The following is a 17330-nucleotide window of genomic DNA, read 5'->3' on the forward strand; positions in this document are numbered from 1 at the left end:
GACCATATGAATTATGACATTTTGTCTCTGGCCTCATGAAAAGCTGGAAAAGGTCAGAGACGACATTAAAATAAAAAAAAACTTGCACCACAGCATTTGCAGGTGTGATTCATGTGCATGAAATAGGGAGGTGCACCTAGGTAATAGAAGCATATTATACAGTATTTTACCTTGACATGATGGGCTCAAAGTCTAAAGCAAAAAAAAAATCCAGGCGTATACCGCTGCGTTCACACAGACGGATCTGCATCGTATTTTACTCTGCAGATCTCCCGACGATGGACCTCTACATTGTGCTTCCATCTGTGCCTGCTTATAGCAGTAATCCGCCACTATGAGCAGACATGATGTGCGAGTTGCCGCTCTCATGCGCAGTGTACTCGCACACATCGTGGCCGCTCCCTTGCTCCAAGAGCAGCCGCGATGTGTGCAAGTATGCTGCGCATGCACATGGTGACTCGCATGTCTGCTCGTAGTGGCAGATTGCCACTATGAGCAGGCAAAGATGGAAGCACAATGAATGGGTCCATCGTCGGTGGATCCTCAGAGTAAAATACTCTCCAGATCCGTCCATGTGAACGTGGCCTGAATGAGATTTTTTTTTTTTGCTTACTGAGGCCATGATCGCATGTCAGAATTTCTGTCCCTGATTCGGCATTGGAATCCGGCATGGAGATTCCGCTGCAGCCGAGTCCCATTGAATTCAATGGGGTTCTGTTGCGCTGTGCACACGGCAGAATTTCCTTGCCAGATGCTTCCAGCATGGAAATTCCATTTTCCATGACCACACAAAGAACCAACATGTTCATTCTTTGTGCGGAGTCCACATGGAATGCATAGCTGTCTATGAGACAGCGCATTCCAGTGCAGTCCTAGCGCAGGCATATTATGCCGGCGCCCTGCAGTTTGCAGAATGTCTGCACTGAGATTCTCCTTACAGACATTCCATTGTGTGAACATAGCCTTAGAGTTGCTGATTGGCCACAGCAGCTATACATGCTAACATTTTTCCCAGATTAGGACAGATAACAAGCCAATGTCTTGTAGCTTTCTATTACTATAATGCTTGGCCTGACTATGGGCTAATAAGGCAATAGGGCCAATGATCAGGGTTATCATCATGAGATTTTAAATATAACAGTTCTCTAAATGCCTGCAGCCACAATTGTTTTCCCTCAGAGATATGATTGTTGCAGGAAGCAAGAGTTTTATATTTTAATTCAGAGAAGTATGTTAGACTTGAAAATTACATGGTGTTAAATGGAACCTGCCAGCTGCAGACTCTGTTGGATAGCTGTTAGAATATAAAAGCAAGCCGTACCTTTCCTGGAGCTGATAGTAGCTGCCAAATTTATAAACTGTTTATTTCTCAGCCAAGTATCAAAGAGTCAAAGCTGAGCTTCTCAAGTTTTACATCCTGACATACCGTCTCACTTGTTTGAACTCCTCCTTGACTGACTGACCAGGCTCCCTATATAAGTCAAGGAGGGGTGGGAAGGGAGGAAGAATGAAGAGGAATGCCAGGCTGTGGTACCAAAGCTCTGTCTTCTTGACACTTGGATAGCAAGTAAAAAAGAGATTTTATAAGTTGGGCAACCAACTAGCAATAGTTTGTTTGTATAACCTAACAGCTATCTAGTGGTAAATGGAGCAGACAAATTCAATTTTAAAAAACAACATTAACTTTAAGGCACAGAAATGTACTTTACATCAGACATAGGTTTAATTTATACTTCTATCTTACAGTTCAAATATTTTGATACCAAATGAATGGACAATATTATCCTTAACTAGGATAAATTTCAAGGCTGTATCAACAAACACTTATTGTTGTTCCATCTAGTTTAACTATTGTAATAAAACCTTTTGTTCATTTGTTAGTTTTTAATTACTCAAGCACCAAAATGGTTTACTCAGTTTATAGAGGTAAAAGGAAATGTGAGAAATGAACACTTCCAAGGGTCAAAACAGGAATTGCTACTTGAGTTTTGTATGCTTCCAAACTACAGGTATTGCCTTCATTTTAATGGAACACCTTCCAATGAAGTAACTACATTTCCTCCTAGTTTATCTGCTAGGGTGGATCGGTCTCTAATGTCATCCATGCCATTCACTTGCCACTCATGTTTGATACCTAAAAGTAGAAAAAAAAATGTGATAAAAACATCCACATGATAAATACACTAATCAGCAAAAACAAAATGAACCAAGAAGGAGTTTTTGGAATCAAATGAAACTTCATGTGTGTGAATGTAATGAGGATATATACAAATGATAATATTACAGTTAAAAGATATACTGATTGGGGGAAAACTGTACAATTGAAAGGAGCATCTAGTACCCTGACTGGGCTGATGAGATATGGTTGGGCATGTCACATAGTAACATAGTTCATTAGGTTGAAAACAGACCAGAGTCTATCAAGTTCAACCTATAACCCTAATGAGTCCCTGCTGAGTTGACCAAGAGGAAGGCAAAAAAACCCCATACTAGAGGTAAAAATTCCTTCCCGACTCCAAATATGGAAGTCAAAATAAATCCATGGATCAACGTTCTGTCCCTATAAATCTAGTATCCATAACCTGTAATGTTATTACTCTCCAAAAATGCATCCAGGCTCCTTTTGACCTCTTTTACAGAGTTCCCCATGACTGTTCTGATGTATATTTTGATATATTGATCGCTATATCTATACTCATATGCCTTTGCTAAAATGCTATTGCTAAATATTGCAGAAGAACTTTGCTTTCCTTAATTCAAAACATTTCAGCTGCTCTTTGCCCGTAATCAAGACTAGAACCTTGAGATGGAGACTATGGATACAAGAATTCTAAACATTGGGCTTTGTGGAAAGATGGAGAAATCTCAAGCTAGAGGGCTTGCAACATTAATGACTTATGCTACACCACGCTCAATCGACCAATCAGCATATAGAACGATGCACAGTTTTACCCTTTACCCTTCCCCTTTTTGTCAGATTGTAAAAACCTAATGTGATTTCCGGATAATAAACAGAACTCCCTGGAGTCCGTACAGAGGAGGGAACACATACCAACCTTGCATGGTGTGAATTTTCTTACGTCAACACTTGGCAAAATAGTACAGCAGTAGTCACTCACAGATTACATTAATCCATCCTTAACATGACCACCTCCTCTGGGAGAGAGTTCCACAGTCTCACTGCTCTTACAGTAAAGAACCCCCATCTGTGCTGGTGTAGAAACCTTCTTTCCTCTAAATGCAGAGAATGCCCCCTTGTTATAACCCTAATTTTGATAATCTTTCTGGATACTGTAGTTCTCCCATTCCCTGTATTACTCTGGTTGCCCGTCTTTGAACCCTCTCCAGCTCCACTATATCTTTCTTGTACACTGGTGCCCAGTACTGTACACAGTATTCCATGTGTGGTCTGACTAGTGATTTGTACAGCGGTAGAATTATTTTCTTGTTGTGGGCATCTATGCCCCTATTGATGCACCCCATGATTTTATTTGCCTCTGCAGCAGCTGCCAAACACTGGTCAATACAGCTAAATTTATTGTCAACTATGACTCCCAAGTCCTTTTCAAGTGTGCTCCCCTTGAATACATAATCCCAGCCTGGATTTTTGCTCCCCATGTTCATAACCTCATCTGCCACTTCCCAGTCCAAACCTCCAACTTATTGTGTTAAATGGTAACTCTCATTAAAATACATTTTTGCTATTGCACTCCTTATGGTAAGTAAAAAATATTTCTAATAAACTTTGCGTAAAAAAACCCCGAAGTTTTCTATGTTTTATTTGTTCTTAAAAAAGCTCAAGAGCACATTTCCCCCCATCTTATACACAGACTTAGGACTGAAGTCCAAACACAGAAAGTGCCATCTGGAGTGCTGAGGGGGGTGTGTCCAACCTAATCCAATCATAGCTCCTCTCACACTTAACTGCCATATGCTGTCGGTTGGACATCCCCCCCCTCAGCACACCAGGCTGCACTTTCTGTGTTTGGGCTTCGGTCCTAAGTCTGTGTATAAGATGGAGGAAAATGTGCTCTTGAGCTTTTTTAACCTTTTAATGACGCAGGACGTATATTTACGTCCTGCGCCGGCTCCCGCGATAAGAAGCCGGGACCCGCGGCTAATACCACACATCGCCAATCGCGGCGATGTGCGGTATTAACCCTTTAGAAGCGGCGGTCAAAGCTGACCACTGCTTCTAAAGCGAAAGTGAAAGTATCCCGGCTAGTCAGTCGGGCTGTTCGGGACCGCCACGGTGAAATCGTGGCGTCCCGAACAGCTTGCAGGACATCGGGAGGGCCCTTACCTGCCTCCTCGGTGTCCGATCGACGAATGACTGCTCCGTGCCTTAGATCCAGGCAGGAGCAGTCAAGCACCGATAACACTGATCACAGGCCTGTGATCAGGATGAGAGATCAGTGTGTGCAGTGTTATAGGTCCCTATGGGACCTATAATACTGCAAAAAAAAAGTAAAAAAAAGTGTTAATAAAGGTCATTTAACCCCTTCCCTAATAAAAGTTTGAATCACCCCCCTTTTCCCATAAAAAAATAAAACAGTGTAAATAAAAATAAACATATGTGGTATCGCCGTGTGCGTAAATGTCCGAACTATAAAAATATATCATTAATTAAAACGCACTGTCAATGGCGTACGCGCGAAAAAATTCAAAAGTCCAAAAAAGCGTATTTTGGTCACTTTTTTTTACCATTAAAAAATGAATAAAAAGTGATCAAAAAGTCTGATCAAAACAAAAATCATACCGACAAAAACTTCAGATCACGGCGCAAAAAATTAGCCCTCATACCGCCCTGTACGTGTAAAAATAAAAAAGTTATAGGGGTCAGAAGAGGACATTTTTAAACGTATAAATTTTCCTGCATGTAGTTATGATTTTTTCCAGAAGTGCGACAAAATCAAACCTATATAAGTAGGGTATCATTTTAACCGTATGGACCTACAGAATAATGATAAGGTGTCATTTTTACCGAAATATGCACTGCGTAGAAACGGAAGCCCCCAAAAGTTACAGAATGGCGTTTTTTCTTCGATTTTGTCGCACAATGATTTTTTTTCCCGTTTCGTCGTGAATTTTTGGGCAAAATGACTGATGTCACTGCAAAGTAGAATTGGTGATGCAAAAAATAAGCCATAATATGGATTTTTAGGTGGAAAATTGAAACGGTTATGATTTTTAAAAGGTAAGGAGGAAAAAACGAAGGGGTTAAGCACAAATAAAACATAGAAAACATTTTTTTTAAATCAAAGTATATTACAAATATTTTTCATTTACTATAAGAAGGGCACCAGTTTAACCACTTTACAGAGTTTAGTATCATCTGCAAATATTGCTAATTCAACCCCTCTACAAGGTCATTACTAATTATATTAAATAGAATAGAACCAAAGACTGACCCCTGTGGTACCCCACTAGTAACAGTCACCCAATCAGAATAACTACCATTAATAACCACCTCCTGTTTCCTATCACTGAGCCAGTTACTTACCCACTTACACATATTCTCCCCCAGCCCCATCCTTCTCATTTTATGCACCAATCTTTTATGTGGCACCGTATCAAATGCTTTGGAAAAATCCAGATATTCGACATACAGCGATTGCCCCTGGTCCAGTCTGGAGCTCACCTCCTCATAAAAGCTGATCAGGTTAGTTTGACAGGACCGATCCCTCATGAAGCCATGCTGATATGGGGTCATACATTTATTTTTATAAAAATACTCCAAAATAGCATCTCTTAGAAAACCCTCAAACAATTCACATACAACGGTGGTGAAACTAACAGGCCCTATAATTCCCAGGGTCACCTTTTGACCCCTTTTTAAATATTGGCAGCACATTTGCCATGCGCCAGTTCTGGGGAACAGACCCTGTCACTATAGAGACCTTGAATATTAAAAATAGACAGGTGACCTGTACAGGGGAGGTTACCTTATCTTGCTGTAGTTTAACTGGCATTTCATTTTCCTCTATGAATACAGTGGAAAATAATGTGTTTAATGTATTTGCTTTTTCCTGATCCCCGTCTATAATTTTTTCCTCATCATTTTTAAATGGGCCAGCACTTTTATTTTTAAACTTTTTGCTATTTATATAGTTAAAGTAAATGTTGGGGTTAGTTTTACTCTCTTTGGCAATGAGTCTTTCTGTCTCTCCTTTTGCAGTTTTTATCTGTGTTTTACATATTCTACATTTTTCTCTGTAGCTTTTAATGCTTGTTCGCTGCTGTCCTGTTAATTTAAATGCTTTATTTTTGTTTATTGCCCCCTTAACATTTTTATTCATCCTCATTGTTTTTTTTCTATTCCCATAAGATATATACCTCTTACAGTGAGAATTTAAAGTGTACCTGTCATCAACAAAAACTTTTTATATAATGTAGATAAAACCATTATATGTATATCTGTAATAAACATTGGTTAAAAAATATGTATATATTTGTCCCTGCAGCTATTGCTTATGTGTCTCTATGAGGAGTTCAAATACAGGAAGTGAGAGTGGACAAGCACGGCTCTGTGCACTGAGACTCTGTGACATGCTATGGGCTCACACATGAGGATGATTGACAAGCAAGGAGCCTGCACAGAGCCCTGCTTGTCCTGTTCTCACTTCCTGTATTTGAACTCCTCACAGGCAATAGCTGCAGGGACAGCACTTTTTCACCCATAAATATACACATTTTTTAACCAATGTACATTACAAATATACATATAATTGTATTATCTACATTATATAAAAAGTTTTTATTGACAACAGGTACACTGTAAGATATTTTTAAAAGTCTCCCATTTTGTGTCAGTATTCTTGTTTTTCAGGACATTCTCCCAATTTATATTGTTAAGGGCTTCTCTGAGTTGATCAAACTTTGCCATCCTAAAGTTCATTGTTTTTGTGGCCCCTCGAGACAAGTTATAATGTATTATATTATGATCACTATTTCCTAGGTGTCCTACTTGCACATTAGTTGCTCTGTCAAGTCTGTTGGTTAATATTAAGTCTAGGGTGCCCCCTCTGGTCGGGCCCTGCACCATTTGGTACAGATAATTGTCTTTAGCTATAGTCAGAAACCTGTTTCCTTTATGAGATTCACAGGACTCAGTCTCCCAGTTTATATCAGGAAGTCCCCTATTATTATCATCACATCATTTTGATTTGCTGCCTTGTTTATTTGCCTCAGTAATTGATCTTCTGCCTCTTCCATAACAAACTCCCATCAGAATGTTTATTAATCTCCATATATTTCTACCCATAATGACTCCACATTATCGTTTCCCTCCCATATACCCTCCCGCAGTGCGGCCTTCAGACTGGACTTTACATAAAGACAAACTCCTCCCCCTTTCTGTTTTGTCAGATCCTTCCTGAATAGGCCATAACCCTGTATGTTGGCCCACCCAGTCACAGCTATCATCCAACCATGTCTCTATTATACCCAATATGTCATTATTGTAACAGTGAGTGCTCCGGTCTCCTCCTCTGTACTGGAGCGCTCGCTGCCTCGGCCTCTGCCTGCTGTTCCTCAGCGCGTCCCGGTCAGACACGCTGACCGAGAGCGCGGGGATTCCTCCGGCGCGGTTGCGGCTAGCGTGGCGGCTGATCAGCGCACACACGCCGCATCCCGTTCCTCCTCACCTGCAGCTCCGTCCTCATGTGCTGCCTCTGTTCCCCGGCACGCGCGGCCCCGCCCCTTAGGGCGCGCGCGCCGGCTTCATGAAATTTAAAGGGCCAGCGCACCATTGATTGGTGCCTGGCCCTCACTGTTCTATAAATGTCTCCTGCCCCTTCCTGCCCTCGCCGGATCTTTAATGCCTTGTGCCTAGTGAAAGCGTTCCCTTTGTTCTGTGTTGCCTGTTGCCAAACCATTGCCCGTGACTACCGCTAGTGAACCTGTGCTGCCTGCCCTGACCTGTTGCCTGACTATCGCCTGTGAACCTGTGCCGCCTGCCCTGACCTCTGCTACGTCCGACTACACTTCTGCCTGCTCCTCCTGTACCGCGCCATTCTCAGCTACCAGAGGGGTCGAGTCGCTATCGGGTAGAACGACCTGGGGGCTACCTGCCGCAGCAAGACCATCCCGCTTTGCGTCGGGCCCTGGTGAAGACCAGTAGTCCCTTAGACTCCGTTCCCCTGGTACGGCCCACGTCTTCGCCCCTCTGGTTCAGTGGATCCACCTCCTGTCTCCTGACCGGTACGTTACAGTAAGATCCGGCCATGGATCCCACTGAGACGCCTCTTCCTAGCCTTGCAGATCTTACCACCGTAGTAGCTAAACAGAATCAGCAGATAGCCCAGCAAGGTCAACAGTTGGCTCAGTTGGCCGCCATGATGCTGCCACTCCTGTCTACCCAGCAACAGCCGTCACCTCCACCTGCACCTGCTGCTCCATCACAGCCTGCAGTCTTCAGTGCCAGAGTCCGTTTGTCCTTGCCGGACAAGTACGACGGTGATCCGAAGCAGTGCCGTGGGTTCCTATCACAGTGCTCACTCCATCTCGAGTTACTGGCAAACCAGTTCCCGTCCGAATGAGCCAAGGTGGCTTTCATACTTAGCTAGCTCTCCGGGAAGGCCCTGGCCTGGGCTACACCTTTATGGGACCACTTTGATCCAGCCACTACCTCCGTCCAGAGCTTCTGTCAAGAGTTCCGGAGTGTTTTCGAGGAACCTGCCCGGGTTAGCTCCGCAGAATCTGCTTTACTGTACCTGACCCAAGGAGGCTCTACCGTGGGTGAATATGCCATCTAATTCCGTACCCTCGTCTCCGAGTTGAATTGGAACAATGATGCCCTCTGTGCCACTTTCAAGAAGGGACTAAGTAGTGAAGTTAAGGACATCTTAGCTGCAAGGGAAATACCGTCTACCCTCAGTGACCTTATTCTGCTGGCCACTAGGATTGATAAGCAATTCACCAAAAGACAAGAGGAACTTCTTCAGGAGAAAGAGAGAGCTTGTCCTAGACGCTATTCTCGTCTGGCTCCCGTTTTTCAGCGTCCACCGCAACCCATCTCGGGGCCTCACGCTGTGGAAGCCATGCAGGTGGACCGGTCTCGCCTGACCACGTAGGAACGGAGCCGTCGCAGAGACGAGAACCTGTGTCTGTACTGTGCTAGTACCGAGCACTTCCTCAGAGACTTATCTCTTCATCCACCGCATTCGGGAAACGCTCGCACCTAGTAAATGTAGGAGAGGCATTGCGTAAGATTTTTAAGAACTCCTCTTGGGGTTGCCCTGGCTTCAGCGCCAGTGTCTCATCCTGGATTGGACCTCCGGAGAGATCCTGAAGTGGGGTCCCTCCTGCTCCGGTCGTTGTCTCAAGTTTGTGCTCGTCAAACGTGACCCCGTTGTTTCTCCGCCATGGGTCTTCCGGAGCCTTACCACTGCTTTGCTGACGTCTTCTGCAAGAAGCAAGCCGAAGTTCTTCTGCCTCATAGACCTTGCGATTGTCCAATCGATTTGGTGCCCGGTTCTACTCCACCCCGGGGTAGAATCTACCCACTCTCACCACCAGAGACTCTCGCCATGTCAGAGTACATTCGTGAAAATCTGCAGAAAGGTTTCATAAGGAAATCTTCCTCTCCTGCTGGGGCCGTTTTTTTCTTTGTTACCAAGAAAGACAGCTCCCTCCGTCCTTGCATAGACTACAGAGGCCTAAACAAGATAACTGTCAAGAATCGTTACCCTCTTCCCTTGATCTCTGAGCTATTTGACCTTTTCCGTGGGGCTAGGATCTTCTCCAAGCTGGATCTGCGAGGAGCTTACAATCTGATCCGAATCCGAGAGGGCGACGAGTGGAAGACCGCCTTCAACACACGGGATGGCCATTTTGAATACCTGGTGATGCCATTCGGTCTTTGCAACGCACCTGCTGTATTCCAAGAGTTTTTCAATGATATTTTCAGAGATTTGCTTTACACCTGCGTGGTCGTATACCTTGACGACATCCTCATCTTCTCCTCCAACCTGGACCAACACCGGGTCCATGTCTGTCAAGTTCTTTCACGTCTTAGAAGGAATCGCCTGTATGCCAAGATCGAGAAGTGTCAGTTCGAGCGGTCCAGCCTGCCCTTCCTTGGGTACATCATTTCAGCCCAGGGTCTACAGCTGGACCCAGCCAAGCTATTCAGCGGTACTGGACTGGCCATGCCCCTCTGGACTCCGTGCTATTCAGAGATTTTTGGGTTTCGCCAATTATTATAGGCAATTTATTCCCCATTATTCCACTCTGGTGTCACCCATTGTAGCTCTGACTAAAAAGGGGGCTAATCCCAAATCTTGGCCTTCTCAAGCAGAAGAGGCCTTCCGGTCATTGAAAGCCTCTTTTGCCTCCGCACCAGTACTCTCCAGACCTGACCCCACTAAGCCATTTTCCCTGGAAGTGGATGCCTCCTCCGTGGGAGCCGGAGCCATACTTACTCAGAAGTCACCAAGGGGCAAGACTCTTTCTTGCGGATTCTACTCCAAGACCTTCACTCCCGCTGAGAGAAATTACTCTATTGGCGATAGGGAACTATTGGCCATAAAATTGACACTTGAGGAGTGGAGGCATCTTCTCGAGGGCTCCATCCACCCTGTGAGTATCTTCACGGACCACAAAAACCTTGCCTATCTCCAATCCGCACAAAGGCTGAATCCACATCAGGCTCGCTGGTCCTTGTTCTTTGCTCGCTTTAATTTTGTGATCCATTTTCGTCCTGCGAGCAAGAACATCAGGGCTGATGCAATTTCCCGCTCTTCCAACGTGCTGGGAGACGAGTTAACTCACCAGCATATAATTCCGCCTAATTGCCGCTGCTCCAGTGGAACTGCGCTCTCTCCCCGCAGGCAAGTCCTATGTGCCTCCACGTCAGCGCCTACGAGTCCTCAAGTGGGGCCATGCCTCTTTATTCGCAGGTCATCCAAGGGTACAGAAGACTCTCCAGCTCATCTCCCAAAGATACTGGTGGCCTACTATGGAGAAAGATGTCTCGGATTACGTCCAAGCTTGCATGATTTGTGCTCGGGACAAGTCGCCTCGTCTGAAGCCTGCTGGTCTCCTCTTGCCTCTCCCTATTCCTGAGATTCCGTGGTCTCACATCCCCATGGTCTTTGTTACCGATCTCCCCTCCTCCCATGGAATGACGGTCATTTGGGTCATAGTTGACCGCTTCTCGAAGATGGCCCACTTCGTACCTCTGCCTGGTCTTCCGTCTGCACCTGTGTTAGCCAAACAGTTTTTTCAGCATATTTTTCGCCTCCACGGTCTTCCCAAGCACATTGTCTCTGACCGTAGGGTACAATTTGTCTCCAAATTTTGGAGGGCTCTATGTGGTCAGCTCGGGGTCAAGTTGGACTTCTCATCTTCCCATCACCCTCAGTCCAATAGACAGGTGGAACGGGTGAATCAAATTTTGGGAGACTATCTACGTCATTTCGTGTCCTCACGCCACAGTGACTGGTCTGATCTGCTTCCCTGGGCAGAATTTTCTTATAATTACAAACACTCCTCTGCCTCTAACAAGTCTCCATTTTTTGTAGTCTTTGGTCGCCATCCTCTTCCACCTCTGCTGCTGTCCTCCTCTTCTCCCGTATCGGCTGTTGACGACCTTGTCCGAGATTTCTCTTCCATCTGGCGAGAAACCCGCACTGCCCTCCTCAAAGTCTCTGCCCACATGAAGTCCCAGGCCGACAAGAAACGCAGAGTTCCTCCAGAATTTTCTCCTGGTGACAAAGTCTGGCTCTCCTCCAAATATATCCGATTCCGGGCTCCAAGCTACAAGTTGGGTCCCCGCTACCTGGGACCCTATAAGATCAAGAAGCGAATTAATCCAGTATCCTACCAACTCCAGCTTCCTTCCTCCCTCAGGATTCCCAACTCTTTTCATGTCTACCTCCTAAAACCTGCCATCTTTAATCGCTTCTCCCCCAAGGTTTCTACTCCTACCCCTGTGACCGGCACTACTGATGTATTCTCTGTCAAGGAGATTTTGGCATCGAAGTTCATCCGGGGGAGAAGATTTTTTCTGGTCGACTGGGAAGGCTGCGGTCCTGAGGAGAGATCTTGGGAACCTGAAGAGACCATCTTGGACCGCAGCCTCATCCTCAGTTTCCTTGGTACCAAAAGGAGGGGGAGACCTAAGGGGGGGGAGTACTGTAACAGTGAGCGCTCCGGTCCCCTCCTCTGTACCGGAGCGCTCGCTGCCTCGGCATCTGCCTGCTGTTCCCCGGCGCGTCCCGGTCAGACACGCTGACCGAGAGCGCGGGGATTTCTCCGGCGGGGTTGCGGCTAGCGTGGCGGCTGATCACCGCACACGCGCCGCATCCTGTTCCTCCACACCTGCAGCTCCGTCCTCGTGTGCTGCCTCTGTTCCCCAGCGCGCGGCCCCGCTCCTTAGGGCGCGCGTGCCGGCTTCATGAAATTTAAAGGGCCAGCGCACCATTGATTGGTGCCTGGCCCTCACTGTTCTATAAATGTCTCCTGCCCTTTCCTGCCCTCGCCGGATCTTTAGTGCCTTGTGCCTAGTGAAAACGTTCCCTTTGTTCTGTGTTGCCTGTTGTCAAACCGTTGCCCGTGACTACCGCTAGTGAACCTGTGCTGCCTGCCCTGACCTGTTGCCTGACTATCGCCTGTGAACCTGTGCCGCCTGCCCTGACCTCTGCTACGTCCGACTACGCTTCTGCCTGCTCCTCCTGTACCGCGCCATTCTCAGCTACCAGAGGGGTCGAGTCGTTATCGGGTGGAACTACCTGGGGGCTACCTGCCGCAGCAAGACCATCCCGCTTTGCGGCGGGCCCTGGTGAAGACCAGTAGTCCCTTAGACTCCGTTCCCCTGGTACGGCCCACGTCTTCGCCCCTCTGGTTCAGTGGATCCACCTCCTGTCTCTTGACCAGTACGTTACAATTATTCTCCTCAGACATTATCAACTCCAGTTCATCAGTTTTATTCGTTAGACTTCTGGCATTAGTCAACATGCAATTCAGAGGTGTATGTTTTTTTTCCCTTTGAAGCCTATCCCTATTAACTATTCTAATCCCTCCCTCCGCTCCACCCCAAGTACATTAATAAGTCCCACCTCTTGAAGATGTGATTCTTGAAGAATGGGCAAAGATACCTCAAACAAGAATTGAAAGCCTCTTGTCTGGCTACAAAAAGCGTTTACAAGCTGTGATACTTGCCAAAGGGGGCAGTACAAAATATTAACTCTGCAAGGTGCCCAAACTTTTGCAGAGGCCATTTTTTTGTTTTCTGTTATTTTGAAAGTGTAAATGATGGAAATAAAATCTAACTTTTGTTGACATATTATAAGAATGTCTAATCTGTGTTTTGATGCCTTTTGGAGATTTTTCCATCTTTCCTTGGCTTCTTTATGCACATTAATGCAAATTTTTACCTGGGGTGCCCAAACTTTTAATCCCCACTGTATATTCAGCTATTCTGGTTTTTAATGGACGTTTGGTTCTTCCGATGTATTGCTTATGGCAGGGGCATGTTATGATGTAGATGGCACCTTTAGAATTACAGGTAAGTAATTAACCCCTTAACGACGAAGGACGTATATTTACGTCCTCCGCCGACTCCTGCGATATGTCGCGGGGTCGCGCAGTGTCCCTGCGTCATATCGGGACTGTCCCGGTGGCCATCAATGGCCGGGACCCGTGGCTAATACAGGACATCACTGATCACGGTGATGCCCTGTATTAACCCTTCAGACACGGCGATCAAAGCTGACTGCCGCGTTTGAAGCAAAAGTGAAAGTATCCCGGCTGCTCAGTCGGGCTGTTCAGGACCGCCGCGGTGAAATCCCTCCCCCCCGGGAGGGCCCTTATCTGCCTCCTCGGTGTCGGATCGGCAAATGACTGCTCCGTGCCGGAGATCCAGGCAGGAGCAGTCAAGTGCTGATAACACTGATCACAGGCATGTTAATACACGCCAGTGATCTGTGTAAAAGATCAGTGTGGCAGTGTTATAGGTCCTTATGGGAGCTATAAAACTGCAAAAAAAAAGTTTAAAAAAAAGTGTTAATAAAGATCATTTAACCCCTTCCCTAATAAAAGTTTGAATCACCTCCCTTTTCCCATAAAAAAAAAATAAAACAGTGTAAATAAAAATAAACATATGTGGTATCGCCAAATGTCCGAAATATAAAAATATATAGTTAATTAAACCGCACGGTCAATGGCGTACGCTCAAAAAAATTCCAAAGTCCAAAAAAAGCGTATTTTGGTCACTTTTTATACCATTAAAAAATGAATAAAAAGTGATCAAAACAAAAATGGTACCGATGAAAACTACAGATCATGGCGCAAAACATGAGCCCTCACACCGCCCTGTACGTGGAAAAATAAAAAAGTTATAGGGGTCAGAAGTGGACATTTTTAAACGTATACATTTTCCTGCATGTAGTTATGATTTTTTCCAGAAGTACGACAAAATCAAACCTATATAAGTAGGGTACCATTTTAACCATATGGACCTACAGAAAAATGATAAGGTGTCATTTTTACCAAAATATGCACAGCGTAGAAACGGAAGCCCCCAAAAGTTACAAAATGGTGTTTTTTCTTTGATTTTGTCGCACAATTATTTTTTTCCTCTTTCGCTGTGTATTTTTTGGGTAAAATGACTAAGCCATAATATGGATTTTTAGGTGGAAAATTGAAAGGGTTATGATTTATAAAAGGTAAGGAGGAAAAAACGAAAATGCAAAAACTGAAAAAACCTGCGTCCTTATGGGGTTAAACCTTAATCCTTCCTTTCAATCAGGACCATAAAAAATTGAGACAAATATGTTAAAAAAAATTGGCATTTATTGTTACAGGATAGATATTTAGGGACATTATTACCGAATAGACCACCGATTGTGTTCACCAAAGCACCGACTAAACTCAAGAAAACTCAAACACATGGCTATCCACCAAGGGATTCCATCGATGTGGACTTTGTTCCCGCTGCAAATCCACAAAATTCCCCCAAAAAACTGAAAAAATCTCATCTACATCCAATACTTTCCAATGGGAAATTAAACAATTACTTACCTGTAATTCTAAAGGTGTCATCTACATCATAACATGCCCCTGCCATAAGCAATACATCGGAAGAACCAAACGTCCATTAAAAAACAGAATAGCTGAACATATGTATAACATAAAAAAGCAATAACAAACACCCTTTATCAGCTAATTTTTACATGCACCATAACTCAGACCCATCTGGACTCATGTTTGCAGCTATACAGTCAATCAAGAAAAATTGGAGAGGAGGCAACTATCTATCACAAATGTCCAGAGCAGAGACTAGAAAAATACATGAATTCAGCAGCCTCGAACCCAGAGGACTGAATGCCGAACTAGAATTATTCGGTTTCTTATAAGATGAGCTCTCTTGGCGAAATCTTTTCCACATTTTAAATCTTCTATATTTTTTATATATATATATATATATATATATATATATATATATATATATATATATATATACATATATGTATATATATATATATATATATAATATATATATATATTTTTTTTTTAAATAGAACAAAGAAAAAAATAGATAAATAAAATGTTAGTGCTTTTTTAAATATATTTTTATAAATTTTTTATACATATATATTTTTAACATTTTGCATTTTTCGCAACCTTTGTAGTATTTTTAACATTTTTCATATTTTTAATATTTCAAATGTATCATTCTTGCATCACTTCCCACTGAACACATTCACTAATTCCTCTGTCAGATAACACAGCAATCACTTTATATATTTTCTTTTCTTTTCTACTATATATTTTTTTACATTTATACTCTCAGACTATATATCCTAATAACTTTTCGACTGTCACAAACTAATATTCCCTTATATTTTTCTTGTATACTATAGTTCCCTATGTTGTCCATGTTTTGTCCAGTGATAGTATTTACCAGGTGAGACAGACTCTGTGGAAATCCTATCCAGAGTTTACCTATCACCTAGATCATCTAACTTCTGGACATGTTATAAAACACTGTAATTGGACATGTTATAAAACACTGCAATTCCCGGTCATTCTCACTCAGTCATTCACTCTCACTGCTATCAAAAAATGGAACGTGGCTCCCCGAAACGCGTCTAGCCCGAGAAGTCACCTACCAAAACCCCTACTGTGGACACATGGAAGGACTTATACCCTAGGAGCCTCTGATTAGAGAAACCCGCTCCTTCAGGAACTCTTTCTGCTCCGCTGGCCAGCCGCAGCTAGGACTACTGCTTCCAGCCCATGATCGGCATAGCCGGTAAGAGGCACACAGTGTCAAACTCACATTGCGCTCGGAGCCTCGCATATCTGTCCCCGTGCCGCCGGGTGATAGCGAGGTCCCGAAACGGAGGATTGGAATAACTGTGGACAATCAGCTACAACCCCCGCTGAGTTTGAAGCCACTCATACTGTAGCCCTGGGCAGTCAGGGTAGAGTGGGCTCATAACAGGGGGCATTCAGCGCTGCCAAATGCTATGGCAAAATATTATCAACTGCTGACTAATTTATTTCGGCATGGTGCCGTCCCTGCCAAACTATTGACTATACACAATACAGATGTATTGTGTATAGTCAATAGTATAGTCAATAGTATAGTCAATAGTGTATAGTCAATAGTTTGGCAGGGACGGCACCATGCCAGTTGCGGAGGAAATATTCATATTTGCAGCACTTGTAGCGCCTAATATAGCGCAAAGTCTTTCCAATTTCCATGTCCAGTTCAAATTATATTTAATAGAGGTATTATTATCCAGTGTTTTTATATATACCTTCAGTACAGTTTTCATAGTTTATCTATATTTTATATCTCGTGAATAGTCCGAAGCAAGGGCCCTGCTAAAGACCTCACTCTACTAAGTTTATTTAAATAAATGCTATTTTAATTTGGAAACTCTTCTCTCATTCTCTTTTCTTTTTTCTTTATTTTATTACTCTTTGCACTTTTTTCTTCTGTACTTTCTCCTATCTCTCACCCCTAGCCTAGTAGGACTGTTACCCATTTTTTGTCTCCACTTGCATTTTTTGGCACATTGGTTTTTTTTGTGCAACACAGTATCCTCAGCTTGGGCAATCACGTTTTATGTTGAGCTCCCATTTATTTTTAACTATTTTAAGAACAAAATTATATATTTTCCACACTGCCTTGAAACCTGTTCTCAACATTTGAACACCATGATGGTCCATAAAGGTCTAACTCCTTATTGTGTAGGTATTTTTTAATGCAGTGATAATTCAGTGCATATTTTTAGCCTTAGGGAAAAAGTTAAAGATTCGTTTGATTCTACCTTCAAATTTGGCTATAAAAAGAAATTCCAAATTAAATGTTTGCA

The 17330-nt window shown here is 43.7% G+C and overlaps 1 protein-coding gene across 1 annotated transcript in view; it reads right to left on the reverse strand.

Annotated features, from left to right (window-relative positions):
- Positions 1–1646: 1646 nt before the first annotated feature.
- CFL2 (cofilin 2) overlaps positions 1647–17330 on the reverse strand; it is a 128837-nt gene continuing 113153 nt past the window's right edge. The window contains exon 4 of the mRNA XM_056545896.1: positions 1647–2134. Coding sequence (XP_056401871.1) covers positions 2019–2134 — 116 coding nt within the window. The 3' untranslated portion in view covers positions 1647–2018. The remainder of the gene's footprint in view (positions 2135–17330) is intronic.

Source organism: Hyla sarda, chromosome 11 (genome assembly GCF_029499605.1).
Source record: "Hyla sarda isolate aHylSar1 chromosome 11, aHylSar1.hap1, whole genome shotgun sequence".
Lineage (NCBI taxonomy): Eukaryota > Metazoa > Chordata > Amphibia > Anura > Hylidae > Hyla > Hyla sarda.